The sequence below is a fragment of the Pterocles gutturalis genome, unplaced genomic scaffold, assembly GCF_000699245.1.
Source record: "Pterocles gutturalis isolate BGI_N339 unplaced genomic scaffold, ASM69924v1 scaffold7414, whole genome shotgun sequence".
In the NCBI taxonomy this organism is placed as follows: domain Eukaryota; kingdom Metazoa; phylum Chordata; class Aves; order Pterocliformes; family Pteroclidae; genus Pterocles; species Pterocles gutturalis.
The window spans coordinates 21,132-35,784 of NW_010130548.1; the positions used below are offsets into that span (position 1 = coordinate 21,132).

Here is a 14,653-nt window from a genome sequence, read left to right on the forward strand (position 1 = left end):
TGAACCTGCTGCAGATACCCAGCCTGACCAGAGCTCTCACTATGAGCACACTTAAATGTTTAATACAAGCTGAGTGTCTAGATCTCCACTGGTGTAATAAGAGTTTAGGAAACACAGTTATTGAAGCCTAGGGAACTATTCATTTCACCGTAAAGTAGATACCTTACAATTATGAAACTTAATCAGAAGCTGAATTCCACCCTCTTTTGGGGGTGGAGAATTGGTGGGGAATTTTGACCAGTGACAAATCCAGGTGCTTCTGAATGTAATAAGAGATACACGAGGTATCTTCACTTACTAAATAGTAGCCTAGTAACACAGTATTTTAATATTGAGAAAAAAAATCTTAATTGTAGGAGATAAGTTTGGGTCATTGTTTACAAGGCTTTGCTTTAAATTTAGAACATTATGATTGTAATGAGAGGTAAAAATAGATCAATAATGTACATTCTCTCTTTCTAAAGTGATGTATTTGGATTAATTAAGGGAAGTAGTTAATGAAATCAGAAGGACTGAGGAGCACGCAGTATAGATGAGGAATGGCATTTCTTCTGAGCTCAACCATTTTGGTAGGAGTTTGTATACCATGTAAGGGGAAAGTAGGTTTTTTGACCTCGTAGATCTCATGCTTCTGGGCTTGGAGAAAATTTTGATTTATTATAGAGACTGAGTAATGAAGATTGCTAAAGTAAAGAATGAGCAGAATAATAAAACTGGAAGGATATTTAGTTGTAGAAAATGCGAGGTCATGAATAGGAAGTGTTGGAGCTAGAGGCTGTTAATTGGCAATGAATGTCAGTCAAAATCTAAGGATTTTTTTGGTTTAATATACTGGGGAGACTGTTGATGGCAGAACTTAACCTAGAGAGAAATATAAAGTGCTGGTGTATTCAGAGCAGGTTAGCTTCCAAGGGCCTATGGGTGTGGTTTTTAAAAATTTTATTTAGAATTTGGAGTATCAAGTCAAATACATAATTCTGCAGCTGCTTCTGTGTAGCAGTGTTTCTTGCTGGCTGATATGCTGTGTATTTGTGCAAATGAAAATGCACATGTGAGTTTGAAAATGGTATTTGTGACAGAGCTGTCAGTGTGCTGGTGAAAGACGTTGTTTTCATTTTGTTTACACACTGAAAATAATATTGTGAGTCTCCACATAACTTCCTGTGTTAGTGTCCCTGTATCCAGGCTTTTTCATCCTTCAGGTGACATAGTTTGAAGCAGCAACCGCTGCCAGCAGCAATTAATATAAGGCAAGAAAGCAAGCTGAGCCTTCCCCATTTATCAGGACTTTAGGGTATATTGCTCCATCTGCCACAGGCCAACTTCAAACTCATCTAATTTAAACTGTTCCTCTGGATGCAGCACAGCCTGGATTCAGGCCAGGACACGGAGCTGCGGTGGTTTAGTGACACAGATAGATGATCTCCTACTGTCAATGGGTAGAGGGCAGTCATTAATTTTCATTCTCCTGGCCCCTTCTGCAGTGTTTGATACTGTCTTGCCAGGGGGGAGTGTCAGGGTCCAGAGTAAAGTGCTGAAATGGCTTGGCCGTGTCGTAGGTGATCAACCTGTGGAGCGGTGACACACTCATGGGTTTGAAGTGTTGCCAGCCACAAAAGGAAGTTAAGAAATTGAAAATTATATCTGCAACAGGATTTCGTTGTTGCTTCTGCATCTGCAAACATATCAGTGATGCTAATTACTATTCTGATTTGGGTAATGCTTATTTGTGTGGGAGGCCGGTACTTTGACGAGACTGAATTCTAGGCTGTGGGATGAACCCCTCTGGGAACGGAGAGCTGCTGTGTATTTTGCACTTAGAGTTGATGATGGAATTTCTTACATTTTGTATTCTTTAATGTGATAATACAGACACAAGCTTCTCCTTTATTTTTCCTTTTTAAAAGGAAAAAAAGTGATGATAATACAATCAACAATGTTGAAATAAATCTTCTTTGATCTAGCCCGTCTAGAGAAATACTGTGGGGCAAAGAAAGCTCTTATAACTTCTTTTAAAAATATTTCTATTACATTTTCTACGTGTAGATTTTTTCAGAAAATTAAGTTTGTGTTGAACTCAAACTCAGAAAATGAGGTCTCAAAGTTTGAGGAAGCTGTGCTGTATTTTTTTATTATACTTAAGATTTTAAGACTCCTATAAAGCATGAAATTAACATATTAACCTTCTTGCTAGGATAGTTACTGGGATTTTGGAGGAGGGAGGTGAGTTAAACCCAGGTGAGGCACATAATAAAACTGAAATCAGTGGCAAAACTTCTGTGAACTTCTAGGAGATCGATTTCATCATAAATGTGTTTCGGCAAGCACGATGCTGAATGTGAGGTACCGTGTTGAGAAGTATTTTCAAATCCGATTTTGTAAATCCTAATAAGGTGGGAAAGAGGATAGAGGCTGCATGCTCTGGTGGGTGCAATATTGGATTTGCAGATTGGGAGACACAGTTCTGTTCTTGTTCCTGACTCTTATGGAGACCAAGTAATTTGCCTTATTTTGCCTTAAATAGTATTTTCCTGAAATGTACTTCAAAATTAATGGTGAAAAATACTAAGCATCCACATAAAGGAGAAACCTCAGTTTTTAACTGCTCCTTTTCCATATTGTTCAAGTCAGCTTCAGAATTGTGTGAAAAAACAAAACAAAACACCTCCCCCCCCCAAAAAAAAAACCCCCAACCAATCCCAAACTAAACTAAAAATTGAAAGTTTAGTAAAATAATTCTTCTAACATGTATTTTGGGCCCAGCTGATGTGGACTGTATGAACAGAAAATATGTGGATACCAGTAAGCCTTTGAAACAGTTGTCTTTATTTGAGTAAGCTAAAAATAATTGATTTCTAAGAGAAAACTTTTGAAGATGGTATTTGGTGGTTGATATTAAAAATTCAAGTTACTAATACTCTGGTAGGTGAGCTGGAGATCTGCTTGTATAATGCCAAGAGCTGTAATACTTTACTAATGACATTTTCATCCCATTTCCTGAATTACCGTGTTAATACTAATGTCCGATTAGAATTAATAACGGACCTTGCCTCAGGACCATAAGTGAATGAAAAGTAGCTTTTAATGAAACTTTAGATTTTAACATTTCTATGACTAGATATTTTATCTGCTTGTGAGATTAATCTGTGCGGACACCGCGACCCTTTCTTCTTTAACTAGCTTGTCAGAGCTTTTGTTGCAGTGGAAGCTGTCTGGTTTGTAGTGGTTGGATTGGCAGTTTAGAGGGATGATGTTTGTCACTCAAACACGATTCTCCGCTTTCATGTAGATCAAAAAGGTGAATGAGCAGTTCTGTTACTGCCCTTACCGCTGCTCCACCCTTGCTCTTTTTATTCACTTGTCTTGTTTTAAATTCAGATTGAGCCGTCTGATACAGGACCATGTCATCTTGTGTACTTGCACAGAATCTAATACAATGGGGCCTGGTTACTAATTGGAGCTTTTGGGTGCTCACACAATAGAGGTAATTAGTAATAAATGTACAGCTGTGTGGCAAGTACTGTTCACAGTATGCAATACAATGCCTGACAGTTCCTATTGAATGGATTTGAGAAATCATCGTTCTTCTTTCTTTGCCTCTGTGGTGTTGCCCAGAGGTGCTCTCTCTATTCTGGTGTTTATTAGTTTCTTAAAATATAACTGGTCAGGGCACATCCAAGTAATATTCAGAAAGGTACTGATCAGCAGTCTGTAAGATTTCTCCAAGAAAGTTTGAAGTGTCATCTGGAGAAAACTTAAAGCCTGACGTTAAGCACATGAACTTATGCTTTTTGAGTTAAACAAGCAAGCAAACAAAAAAACCCCCAGTCAACCAAGCAAACCCCCTTATTAATTAATAAATTCAGTTTCAACCAAACCTTGGCATGGTTGCATATCTCTTTTGCAGCTTGCACATTTTCAGTTATCATCTGCTCATAGAACACTTCTGGCTGTCAGTCTATCCTTGACCAGATTTCTTCTGTCTCATGTTGGTAGTAAGTAGAATTTTGAAAAATTCTGCTGTTTAGGACACATTCAGAGGGGTTTTTTTTCAACAGTTTATTAAACTGGGGGTGGGAAATTTTTTCAGGCTTTCAGCTTAAAAAAAACCAACCCAACAAAACCCTTTCAAAACAGACATATCTGGGTCAGTCTCATGTCTTTCTTGTGCAGAGAACTTGCTCAGCTTCTAAGTTACGCAAATGTATCATGAGACCCATGACAAATGGATCTACATTAAAGTAATTTATTGTTCCAAGACCAAATGTTTTTTTTGTTTTTTTTTTTTTTTTTTGTGTCTTCAAAGTAAGCACATGCTATTTCTTAGTGGCTCTCAGAGGTAAGATATAATTGTGATTCCTGGTGAACTTTGGTTAGAAATGTTTTGCATGCAGTTGTAAGACTTGTCCCTGCCATTTAGAATTTATTGTCTAAACAGCTAACAGTGACAAATTTTAAAAAGAGAAGAGATGTAATGTTAGTGCTGTGGTTTGAACGAGAAGGAATCTCACCTCTAGTGACTGGTGCACTATCCAACTACCAACTTTTTAGTAAATTTCTGTAGATTTTGTTTTGAGTGAAAGATCTAGAGAAAGTGGTGGTGTGTAGTCTTAGTTTTGATGTTTGACTAACACATTTTGATGAAATCTTCTGTGTGTAGTCTGAACCTGTAGATGTTTTAGGTGGCTGAAAATAAAGCTTTTAACTGTTTATGGTGTTTTGGTTATTTTTTCTTTTTCAAAGCAGTTGTAAGATCTCATATTGTACCACATGGTGCAAGTTTGGTTTTTTAAGTACTAGATCTCCTGAAGCTTTAAGTGCTATTTTGCCATTGAAGCAAGTTACAATGAAAACGGTACTTAAAACACCAGCGGATATGGGAGTGCAGAGATGGCCAGTAAAGCTTATTTGTAGTATTAAAGTATTGCACCTATTTTTTTTTTCTTACTTATGCACTTCTACTTCTTCCCTCGACGTTTAATTTCTGAGAAAAGCACAACATACTCTTTATAATTAGTTTTGTATAAATATACATGGTTTGAAAATGTTGTCTGTAGATTATTCTTGCTTCTGAAGAACTGGCACCAAGTTACCTAGTTGAATGTATATTGAATTATTTTTTTCACAAATGTGCAGCTTTCAGCTGTCCTAATGTTGCATTGACTTAATCCCCCCCCCCCCCCGCCCGCCCCTCCCTGCATTGGGTTTTCTGCTCATATATGGTTTTTTCTGTTTTCCTTTTTTTGTGTTTTTTTTGTGGGTGGATTTTTTTTTTTTTTTTCTTATTGCAACTGTTATGTAACAGATTGAAGTACTCGTGTGTGGAGAAACGCTAGTTGAGCTGATCTATGGTGAATTATGAGTATAGTCATAATACTGAAAGACAGTATTTACTTAAGCTACATGGGTGGTATTGTGCTCCTGGAGTCAGCTGTACTGATTTCTAGAGGCAGGATCTGCGCAGACAGTTTGTGCAAATCTGTGAAGACCATTTGCTTGCAAGGTTTTTGTGGGATGCTTGCTGCTTTGTTTTGACAGCAGAGATCCTGTGGGCATTACTTGTAAGAGCAATGGTGAATTTTAGAAAAGACTGCTGATAGCTTGTTATTTCTTCATAACCAGGACTTTCCAAGGAGAAATGGATGAATTATGAAGGGTGCTGTTTTTTTCCCCAACATATATCCAGAATATTTGAAGACTTCTGCAAGCATGAAAAGTTCTTTGCTGAATGAGTCTTCAAAATACACTTGCTTTCTTTCAAAGTATTCTGGTGTGCATGGTGAAACTCCTATCAACTTTTACTTTTAATCCAGTTTAATCCTCTTCTGTGCTGTCAAACTACTGCAGTTCAAACGGGTTAATTGCTCTGAGCAGGTTTGTGTGCCTTCCCTATTTGTATTGGAGGCTATTTAAGAACATTACATGTTGTGAACTTTTAGAACCACTGAACTGTCTTGACCGTTGTTAGTGTTCCTATTTTCTTCTTTTTTGCTTTTCTGTTTTTTTTCAATAGAACCTTAGTAGTCGCATTGGTGCTTTTCGTGCATCTGTGGGCAAGGTGAAATGAAAGGATCAGTGGAAGAAAGCTCAGCTTCAGTGTCATGCTCTCAGTTTTGGTATAGACCACCAACATGGTTAGTTACAGCTTGATCAGGCAAAAGTTCAGTTACAAGGGCTCGGTGGCAGTTAGTTAAATTGACATAACTGAGGTTTGACTGAGACACCAAACTGAGACATGCTTGTGAGTCCTCATGGCAGCTCTGTCTCTTGTGTGCTTATTTTTCATACCGCTGTTAGGCCATGGTGTTTCCTGTCTGATCATTCAGTCACATCTTGATAACTATATTGTTCTTTTCACTGGTGTTAGTAAGAACGCCAAGTTTCACTAGGTGCAGTCAAATCTTCTTGTTGGCTCCAAAAAGGCACTTTTCTGGTTTTTTTTTGCTTTGCCAACCTTCTGAGTCACACAGCAGTTTCTATCTTCCTTTACCGTATCAGATTCAAGCTGCTAGTTTTCACTTCCAGGGCTGCCTGTGGTATGCTCTCAGCACCTGCATTTCTTCTCATTCGCTGCTGAGATGTTGACTTGTTGCATCTGGCCTTTGATAGTAGTTTCTGTTGAAATTTGTTCATCTTATTTTCTGCAGTCAGAAGGTGTGCTCTTCTAGGCTGCTGCACAAGTTTGAGGAGATCTTTGTCTGCGTACCTATCACAGAATCATAGAAGGGCTTGGTTTGGAAGGGGCCTTAAAGATCATCAAGTTCCAACCCCCTGCCATGGGCAGGGACACCCTCCACTAGCCCAGGTTGCTCAAAGCCTCATCCAGCCTGGCCTTGAACCCCTCCAGGGATGGGGCATCCACAGCTTCTCTGGGCAACCTGGGCCACTGCCTCACCACCCACACAGTAGAAAACTTCCTCCTAATATCTCATCTAAATCTGCCCTCTTTTAGCTGAAAGCCATTACCCCTTGTCCTGTTGCTCCACTCACTGATGAAGAGTCCCTCCCCATCTCTCCTGTATGTCCCCTTTAAGTACTAGAAGGCTGCCATAGGGTCTCCCCAGAGCCTTCTCTTCACTAGGCTGAACAACCCCGATCTTGTTATTCTTCCTGAAACTCTGCTTCAGTACTCTTGTTGCAGAGATCAAAGGAAAACTTTACAAAGGTAAGTTAGGTGTGTTACAGCTGTCATGCTGTTTAGTGTCCCTTGTGGTTTTTGTCTTTTTTTTCCCCTATTTTTTCCTTTCTACTTGTTCACTGTTTTTTCTTGTATACGGACTGTTAACTCTGTAGAGCAACCTTCTGTAGGGTTAGCATAGGGGGGTCTAAATTCATGGCTTGGGCTGTCCAAGTACTGTCATAATGTAAAGAAACTTTTAGAAAACTCAGATGTCTGCAGCTGAACCAAGCTCATGAGTTGCTTGTGATAGTGTGGTAAGCTTTGGAGTTTCCTTTGTGAGATGAGTATACCTTGGCTAAATTTGTCAGTGTTTTAATGAAAAGTGACTCAGGAACTGACGGGGACTTTGCAGTACTGCACTGTAGATAACCAGTGATAGACAAGAAAAGGTGTTTCTTTTGAATGAAACTGCAGATTTATAGCAGGCAAAGTTCTGGTCCACTTAATAAAGAAAACCTGGAGTAAAAGGTTTTTTAGCTGAATCTGATTGAATTAGCCTATGTATTTCTTACAGCATTAAAACCTCTGTTATTTTTAATAGAATTTCAGGCATCGTTTTATCTGGACACAGCACCATTCTTTTAGATGTGTGTATATATATATATTCTACACTTTTATCTTTGAAATGTTTTCTTTGTGATTATAGCATTGAACTAAATTATCTGTTTTCCTGAAGCAATAGGTTTAAACTTTTAACTGTAAAAAAATTCCTTTTTAAATGCTTTTCTATAACATCTGTCATGACTGCTTTTTTTTTTTTACTCTTAATATAAATCAATATAGTAGAGATTCAGAGGATATACCTTTAGGTATAATACCGTAACATTGTCTTTGCAGGTACATGATGCTGATTGATGGCAAGAATGAAGTTTATATGATTGATAGAGACAACTCTATTTTTCATGTGTCTAACCTGGAGTTTCCGTTTCGTAAAGATCTTCGCACACATCTAACAAACACTCTTCTGGATGGGGTAAGGAACATACTGTGTAATTATTGTAACAATTTCAGTGCAGTTTGCTTTTGTTCAGAAACAGGGACAAATTTTTAGGCCTGGATCAGTGAATCATGGGATTTCAGGAGTAATACAGGTTCAGTCCCTGGCTGAATGTGGGAATAACACTTTGTAAGTCAATTCTTATCTATAAAATAGCAGTGATGACTGCTCTGGGTGGAGCTGTTTGTTGTTGAAATAAATCAAGGTATTGAGATGACATTCTCTGAATACGAGAAAAGGCTTGAAGAAAATCTAAAGAAATGAATGCAGAATGTCATCTCTTGTTACTGCTCTGTATTTTGATACAGTAAACATGATCAATTTAATCCAGTTAATGTAAATATTTCTAAAACTTAATAACATTTTCATCATCTTTTGATAGACTTCTGTGAATTAATGTCTTTGCTTGTCACCTTTATTTTCAGCTCATCTGAGTTATTGACTGTGATTTAGAAATGGTTTAGTTATATTTGCTTAAGACTATAACACTTCTAAGTTGTCATACTAATTTATATTATGTAAACATTTAATGAACTTTGTAAGCCAGTTGTAAAACAAGCTATAAAACATCTGTATTTGTTGTCTGAAGGCTGGCCTGGGGTATTCTTGGTGAACTTCCAGAACAGTAGCCACAGAAGGGATTATACCTTTCCTGACTTTCCTATTTTAGATGAGCTAAAGACCTTCATTACCTCTTACACTGAATACGTGCCAATGTAGGTGAATGCAGTTTCCTATCAAGTTTCAGTAGCATTGGAGGCTCTCTACATTGCTGTCACTCTTGCTTGCTGAAGTACTGACTATCTGAGATGATCTTCCATTTTGGTCTTCTGAATCCCAACGTACTTTTCAGATATGGGAGACCTCATTGTCATTGTTAGCTTTCTCTCCTTTCTCAGGCCTTTGTTGTCAGCCTGCTTCTTGAAGTGTCACTTCTGTGAGTGATCTGTCTTACTGAACCCACATTTACATTTGAAGGATGTGTAAATGAAATCCCGGAGGGTAATTATTGCAAGGAACAATGTCTCAGGGACAGAGAAGCAGGTAATGGAATATTTTCCACCACCTCTGCAGCACTGAAAAACTGAGAGCATAACGCAAGAAATGCCATGCTGTCAGCTCAAAAGTGGTTGCACAAGCTATCATGTCTGTTAGGAGCCTCTTCAGCCAGGCAGCTTCCTAATGACATACATAATAATATTCTTAATGACATACATTAGTTTCCATACCGTTCAGATAAAAGCCTGGTAGTATTTTTTAATCCATGGGAAGAAAGATTTGTCTTTTTTGTGTTCACATATTTTGCTAATTAGTGCTGAAGGGCTGTTGAAATTAATTCTTTAATTACAGGTTGAAGTAGTTCATACTTGGTGCACTTGGAGTAGCTTTCTCTCTTTCAGGGAATGAAAGTATAGAATGAGGTGGCCCAAATGGCATTGCTTTGCAGTAATCTTAAAAAGCATGAGAAAGAAGGAAAGACAAAACAGAGATATTCTGTCAGTGCCATGTAGCAAAACAAGTACTTGTGTTAAGAATACGAAAGATTTGGTAATTTCCCCTAACTTTATTTAGAGTGACAGTGTATATAAAACTTTAATAAAGGCAATTTCTATGAATTCAATGATCTGTTAACTTGCTTTAAGGCTTCTTATGTAAGCCTTTCATGTGGTTGTCTTTGAGAATTTAAAATGCATTTACAGTTCACTTCAGGCTGAAATTACTCGCAAACAGTTCTTACTATGATCGGTTATGTCTTGGGTGATGAGATATCTGCTGCAATACTCGGTGCCCATCTCCAGCTCTTCAGTTGTGGTTGTTCTCCTGGCATGGAAGAAAGTTTTCTGCAAAGCTCATTAAAGCGAATTTGAATATTACCTACAGGTGACTAGTATAATATGAAGCATTCCTTTAGAAGCCAAGTGTTTTGCCTCCGTACTGCTGTCTGAGGGAATGCATAGATTTTTGTTCAAGTGTTTTGGCTGTCATGCAAGAAAATGGATTAGTTATTTTCAGGAGCTTTCTTGGCATTCTGCTTAGCTTTGGAACAGTTGAGCAGAAAATGCAGAGGCATTCTTAGGCTTGAAGTACTGTGTTGCTTTGATTTGCTGTTTAATATTTGTGTGAACAGTTTTATGTATATTTTTATTAAGATATTTTTCACACTTGAAGACTTAGGAGGGCCAAGAATTCCAAAAGTGGAGAGTGAGATGGAGATTAATTTATGTTTTTGTATCAGTACAGACCTCACTTATTTGTAAGCTTTCTCAAGAAATGGCATAACTTTTTATGCCTGAAGTACAGCAGTGGCTAGAATTGTGTTGAAGGTAAATGGACAAAGGAAAGGCAAGTCACAGGAGGAGAAGGCACAACAAACAGATGTGTGATTAGGTCTGATTTCATACTCTGTCTCGTCAACAAATACATTCTACAAGGGGCTGGTAAAATGAGAGCCTTTGCTTTATGATAAAATTTTAGATTATTTGAAGTCCAAGTTGCTTGCTAGATAGGTGATTCAAGAAAAAAAAAAAAGGTCTGTGAGCTGTCAGTCCAGCACTGTTCTTTTAGTACTTGTCCAGCTGAAAGCTCTTAGCACAGTTACTAATATGCTGTAAGACTATGCTCTGCAGCACCACAAGATTAAGAAAAGATTAACAGCAGCACAGTTTGCCAGATTACATTGAAGAAACTGGGCATTGGACCTTGTTCTGCAAGCCTGCAGGTTAAGCTAATACTGAAACTAACAGCTAATAGACAAGTTGTAAAGATCATACTTACTACAGTGGTAATTTTAAAACACAGTAGTGGCTGTGAATCCGTCAGGGGCCTCTAAAAGGAAATGCATGTATGCAGGTGTGTCTTGTGGATGATTTTGTGTTTGATTATGTGCGTGAGTGTGAGTGGTTTGGAGTTTAAGTTTTTGGTTATCTAAAATTTGGCTTAAATATAGCCTTACAGTGTCAGATTATTGCTCAGATCAGAATGAGTGAGTTTGAATGTGATCAGTTTCTCAAATCCTACTTTTTCCTAACAGTCTCTGAACTTGCCTTTGAGGTCCATTCCCTGAGGTATTTTTTAATTCTCATAATTTCAAGGAAGATTCTGGAATCAGACTGTTAAACAATGTGTTAGAATATTTCTAATCTGAATCGTTCTTATGATCACTTTACAGTTTTTGCCTTGTGACAGTTGTATTGGCGTAAGTAATGGAGCAGTGAATGTTGTCATGATGGGGATGAGAGTGCAGGAATTTGTCATCTCTACTTCTGAGGCATATTGTGCTATTCTTTAGTTGCTCTGGTAGATGGGAGTCCAGTCAGGATGTGAAAAGAGACTCAGGGATAGGGGAGGAATAAAAGAAGCGAGGATGTGAGGAAAGAGGCTAGTTTGACCAGTAATAGAATCAAAAAAGTTTATACATGTCTGAAGTAGAGAAAAAGTTTCTTTATAAAATTAATTCTGTATTAAAACTGAACATTCCAGAGAAGGTTTAAAAATCATTCTTGGTCCTGTGGCTATATGTTATAATTCTTCTTAAACTGAATATCCAGAGATTCAGATCTTGAAAATTACGCATAAAATCTTCCAATGCCAAGCAATGAAATGTTTTCAGGGTTTTGCATACAAATGCTGATTTTGCATCAAAGCTGAGGCTCTGAATATGCATCTTGAGGAAATTAATCCTTAAATCTTAAGTATATGTTCAATTAAATGTATTTTAAAAATTAGTTTCACCTGCTAATGCATTTGAAGCTTTAAAGAAATATGGTAGCATTTTTTGGTTTCAGTTTTACTTTGTTTCTCATGATGAATGGGAAAACACCTGCCTGGTTCCTCTCAGGAATTCTGGGTGAGGTGTGGTATTTTTTTTTTTTTTTTTTCGTCTTCCCCTGCCTTCTATCTTTACCCACTCTTCCAAGTTGGAACATCATGCCTTCTTCTCTTAAGGTGTGTCTACTCCATCTGTTCTTGCAGTTGGTTATAAAATTTATTGTTCAGAAAGGCATTGCAGTGTTGCATCTGCTGTTTCTTTGGTATCTTACTGGTGTCTTACCTAGTATTGGGAAGTGACAAAATGGCATTTCATTACATCACTTCTACACAGACTTTTTGCAAATGTTATTTGACAGTACCTATGGCTAAATGATTTTTTGAGTTAAGAATAAGGTATTGTAGTATAACAAAGGAATATTTTTCACTCATTGAATTATTTTTTGACTATATGGAAAGGAGTTGAGTAAGGTCACTTCAGGTGACACCTGTGAATGGGCTTTCACAGCCACGTGCAGCAATCTCCATTTTAGTATTGTGTCCACAGAAGATGAGATTCCAAAATATTCAGTAGGTAACTTTTGGTTCTCTTTGGTTTTTGAAAACAACAGTTTCATGTCTTCTAGTTGAGTTTTAAATGATTCAAGCTTAGTGTTTACTTTAAAACATCTGTGTTTTATAACTGCTTGCTTATTTTCCAGAGCCAGATGTGTTTAAATACTAGGTACAATTCAAGAAGCTTGGTATGTGTACAGACTGAAAATCAGTCTTACATTGAGAATCTTGTTTGGGTTTACTCTGTAGAAGTTACGGATCTTAAGAGAAGTTAAAAGGTTGTAAAACATAAAAATGCCACTGACCTGGCAAGAAGCACACTCAAAAAGTTAGAGTTGATGTAAAGTTCTCTTTTGGATTAATTCTTAAGCTCACAGTTTTGTTTTCATCATGTTATAGTGAAAAATCTTCACATTTTTCAATTATTTCATCTTTTATGTGTGAATCTGGAATTTTAACTTGGTAGTGTCAGAAAAAAATCCTTAGCTGATACAGCTAACCTATTAGGGAGGAATTGGGGGAGGGGGCAAGGACAAGAATGATTGCATTTAGAGCAGTGAGTATTTCAAAGTTCATCAAACTAATAAACTATATCTAATTCATATCATAGGAAGACTAAATTACATATGTAAGCACTGTCACATAAGATGTATATATTTCTGTTTGTACCATTAAGTTCAGGAAACACTTTTGTGTTTGGATGTTGGATCAGTAACAGTCTTTCCCCTTGCTGACATATTTTCAAGGTGGTTTATGAGTATATATTGAATGTTATCTAATTTTGTGTGATACAGGTAGCATCTGTGATATTTCAATTTGCAGGAACCCTTCTGTTTAGTCACAGTGCAACATTCAAGCAAATTGCAGGTGTCAGTGCTTCCTTGGACACTGTTAATGTGAAAAGATCCAGCCTGAGCATAGAAAATGGATGTTAATGCTTATTCTTTACTTCCTTGCTGTTGTACTACTTATTGTAGGCAGCATTTCCAAAAGTACTTGGTTGACTTAGGATCACAGTTCTTACTGAGGTTTCTAAAAACTCCTTATTCACTCAAGAAAGGTAGTGATTTTGAAAGCTGTGGGGAAACTAGTGTGTAAATGTTGCAGATCAGAATGTGGAGCTTTAATACAGCTTCCTGGCTTCTTACTGAATACTTCATTCATGTTCAGAGACATTTAAGACCATAATATTATTTTTATAATCTTGACCTATTGTAAAATCTTTTTATAATAAAGATGTGGCCAGTGTTTGATTGCATCATGCTTGCAGGTACATGCACTAATTATAATTGTGTTGACATTCTTCTGTATTCATGAAATAAATGTAAATGTCATCTCTTTTCTTTGAAGGAAATGATCATCGACAAGGTTAATGGACAAGTTGTCCCTCGGTACTTGATATATGACATTATTAAATTTAATGTAAGTACTTTTGGTTTTATTGCTTTTATCGTTGGTTATTGATTATAATTTCTTTTTTAATCTTATTTGTATGAGTAAGAGCGTCAGAGTAAATTTAAATACCAGAAGTGTTTGGGTGTTTTGTAGCTCAATAACAAGCAATGCATCAGAGTTAAGATTGAAAAAAGCCTTATAGTAGACATTGATTTATTTCCACCTGCTCAAGGAACAGTGGTGGTTTGAAACAGTCTGCTAAACATTGAAAATTTCCTGTTTCTTGAGCATGTTTGAACTACATAGACAGTGGAGAGGAAGGAGAAGTTAGCCTGTAAGTGGTGTATTTTGTACCAGACATCACAGTGCTCCTCATTAGGCTGCTCCATCACCTCTTTCTCAAATTTCTCTTTGAAACCAGGCAACTGGTCCTCTGTTAAGTCCTCAACAGCAGGCTCTCCTGTTTGCACTGGATGTAGGGCAAATATGTAATAAAGAAAAATATTGTGGAAGCTGTGGAAAAGGAGAAGCCTTTGTTGACAGCTAGGAATCAAGTCTTTGTGGACACAGGAAAGAGCTGTTAAACAGTACAGAAAATTAGAAACTTTTTTCTTCAAAGCAGCTTTCAAATATGGTAAAGGTTTGAATGTCACCAGAGGACTCCTGTATGTTATCTTCTATAGATTTTTTTTTTCCCCTTGTATTTTTCCCAATCATGATATATGTGGAATTTGAAGGTAGTCAGGGCCCTTACAGGC

At 37.3% G+C, this 14,653-nt stretch overlaps 1 protein-coding gene across 1 annotated transcript in view; it reads left to right on the forward strand.

The window, feature by feature from the left end:
- Nucleotides 1-14,653, forward strand: part of RNGTT (RNA guanylyltransferase and 5'-phosphatase) — a gene marked incomplete at its 5' end in the record, with an annotated part of 154,834 nt that overhangs the window by 20,542 nt on the left and 119,639 nt on the right. The window contains 2 exons of the mRNA XM_010080260.1: nt 8,018-8,153; nt 13,851-13,922. Coding sequence (XP_010078562.1) covers nt 8,018-8,153; nt 13,851-13,922 — 208 coding nt within the window. The remainder of the gene's footprint in view (nt 1-8,017; nt 8,154-13,850; nt 13,923-14,653) is intronic.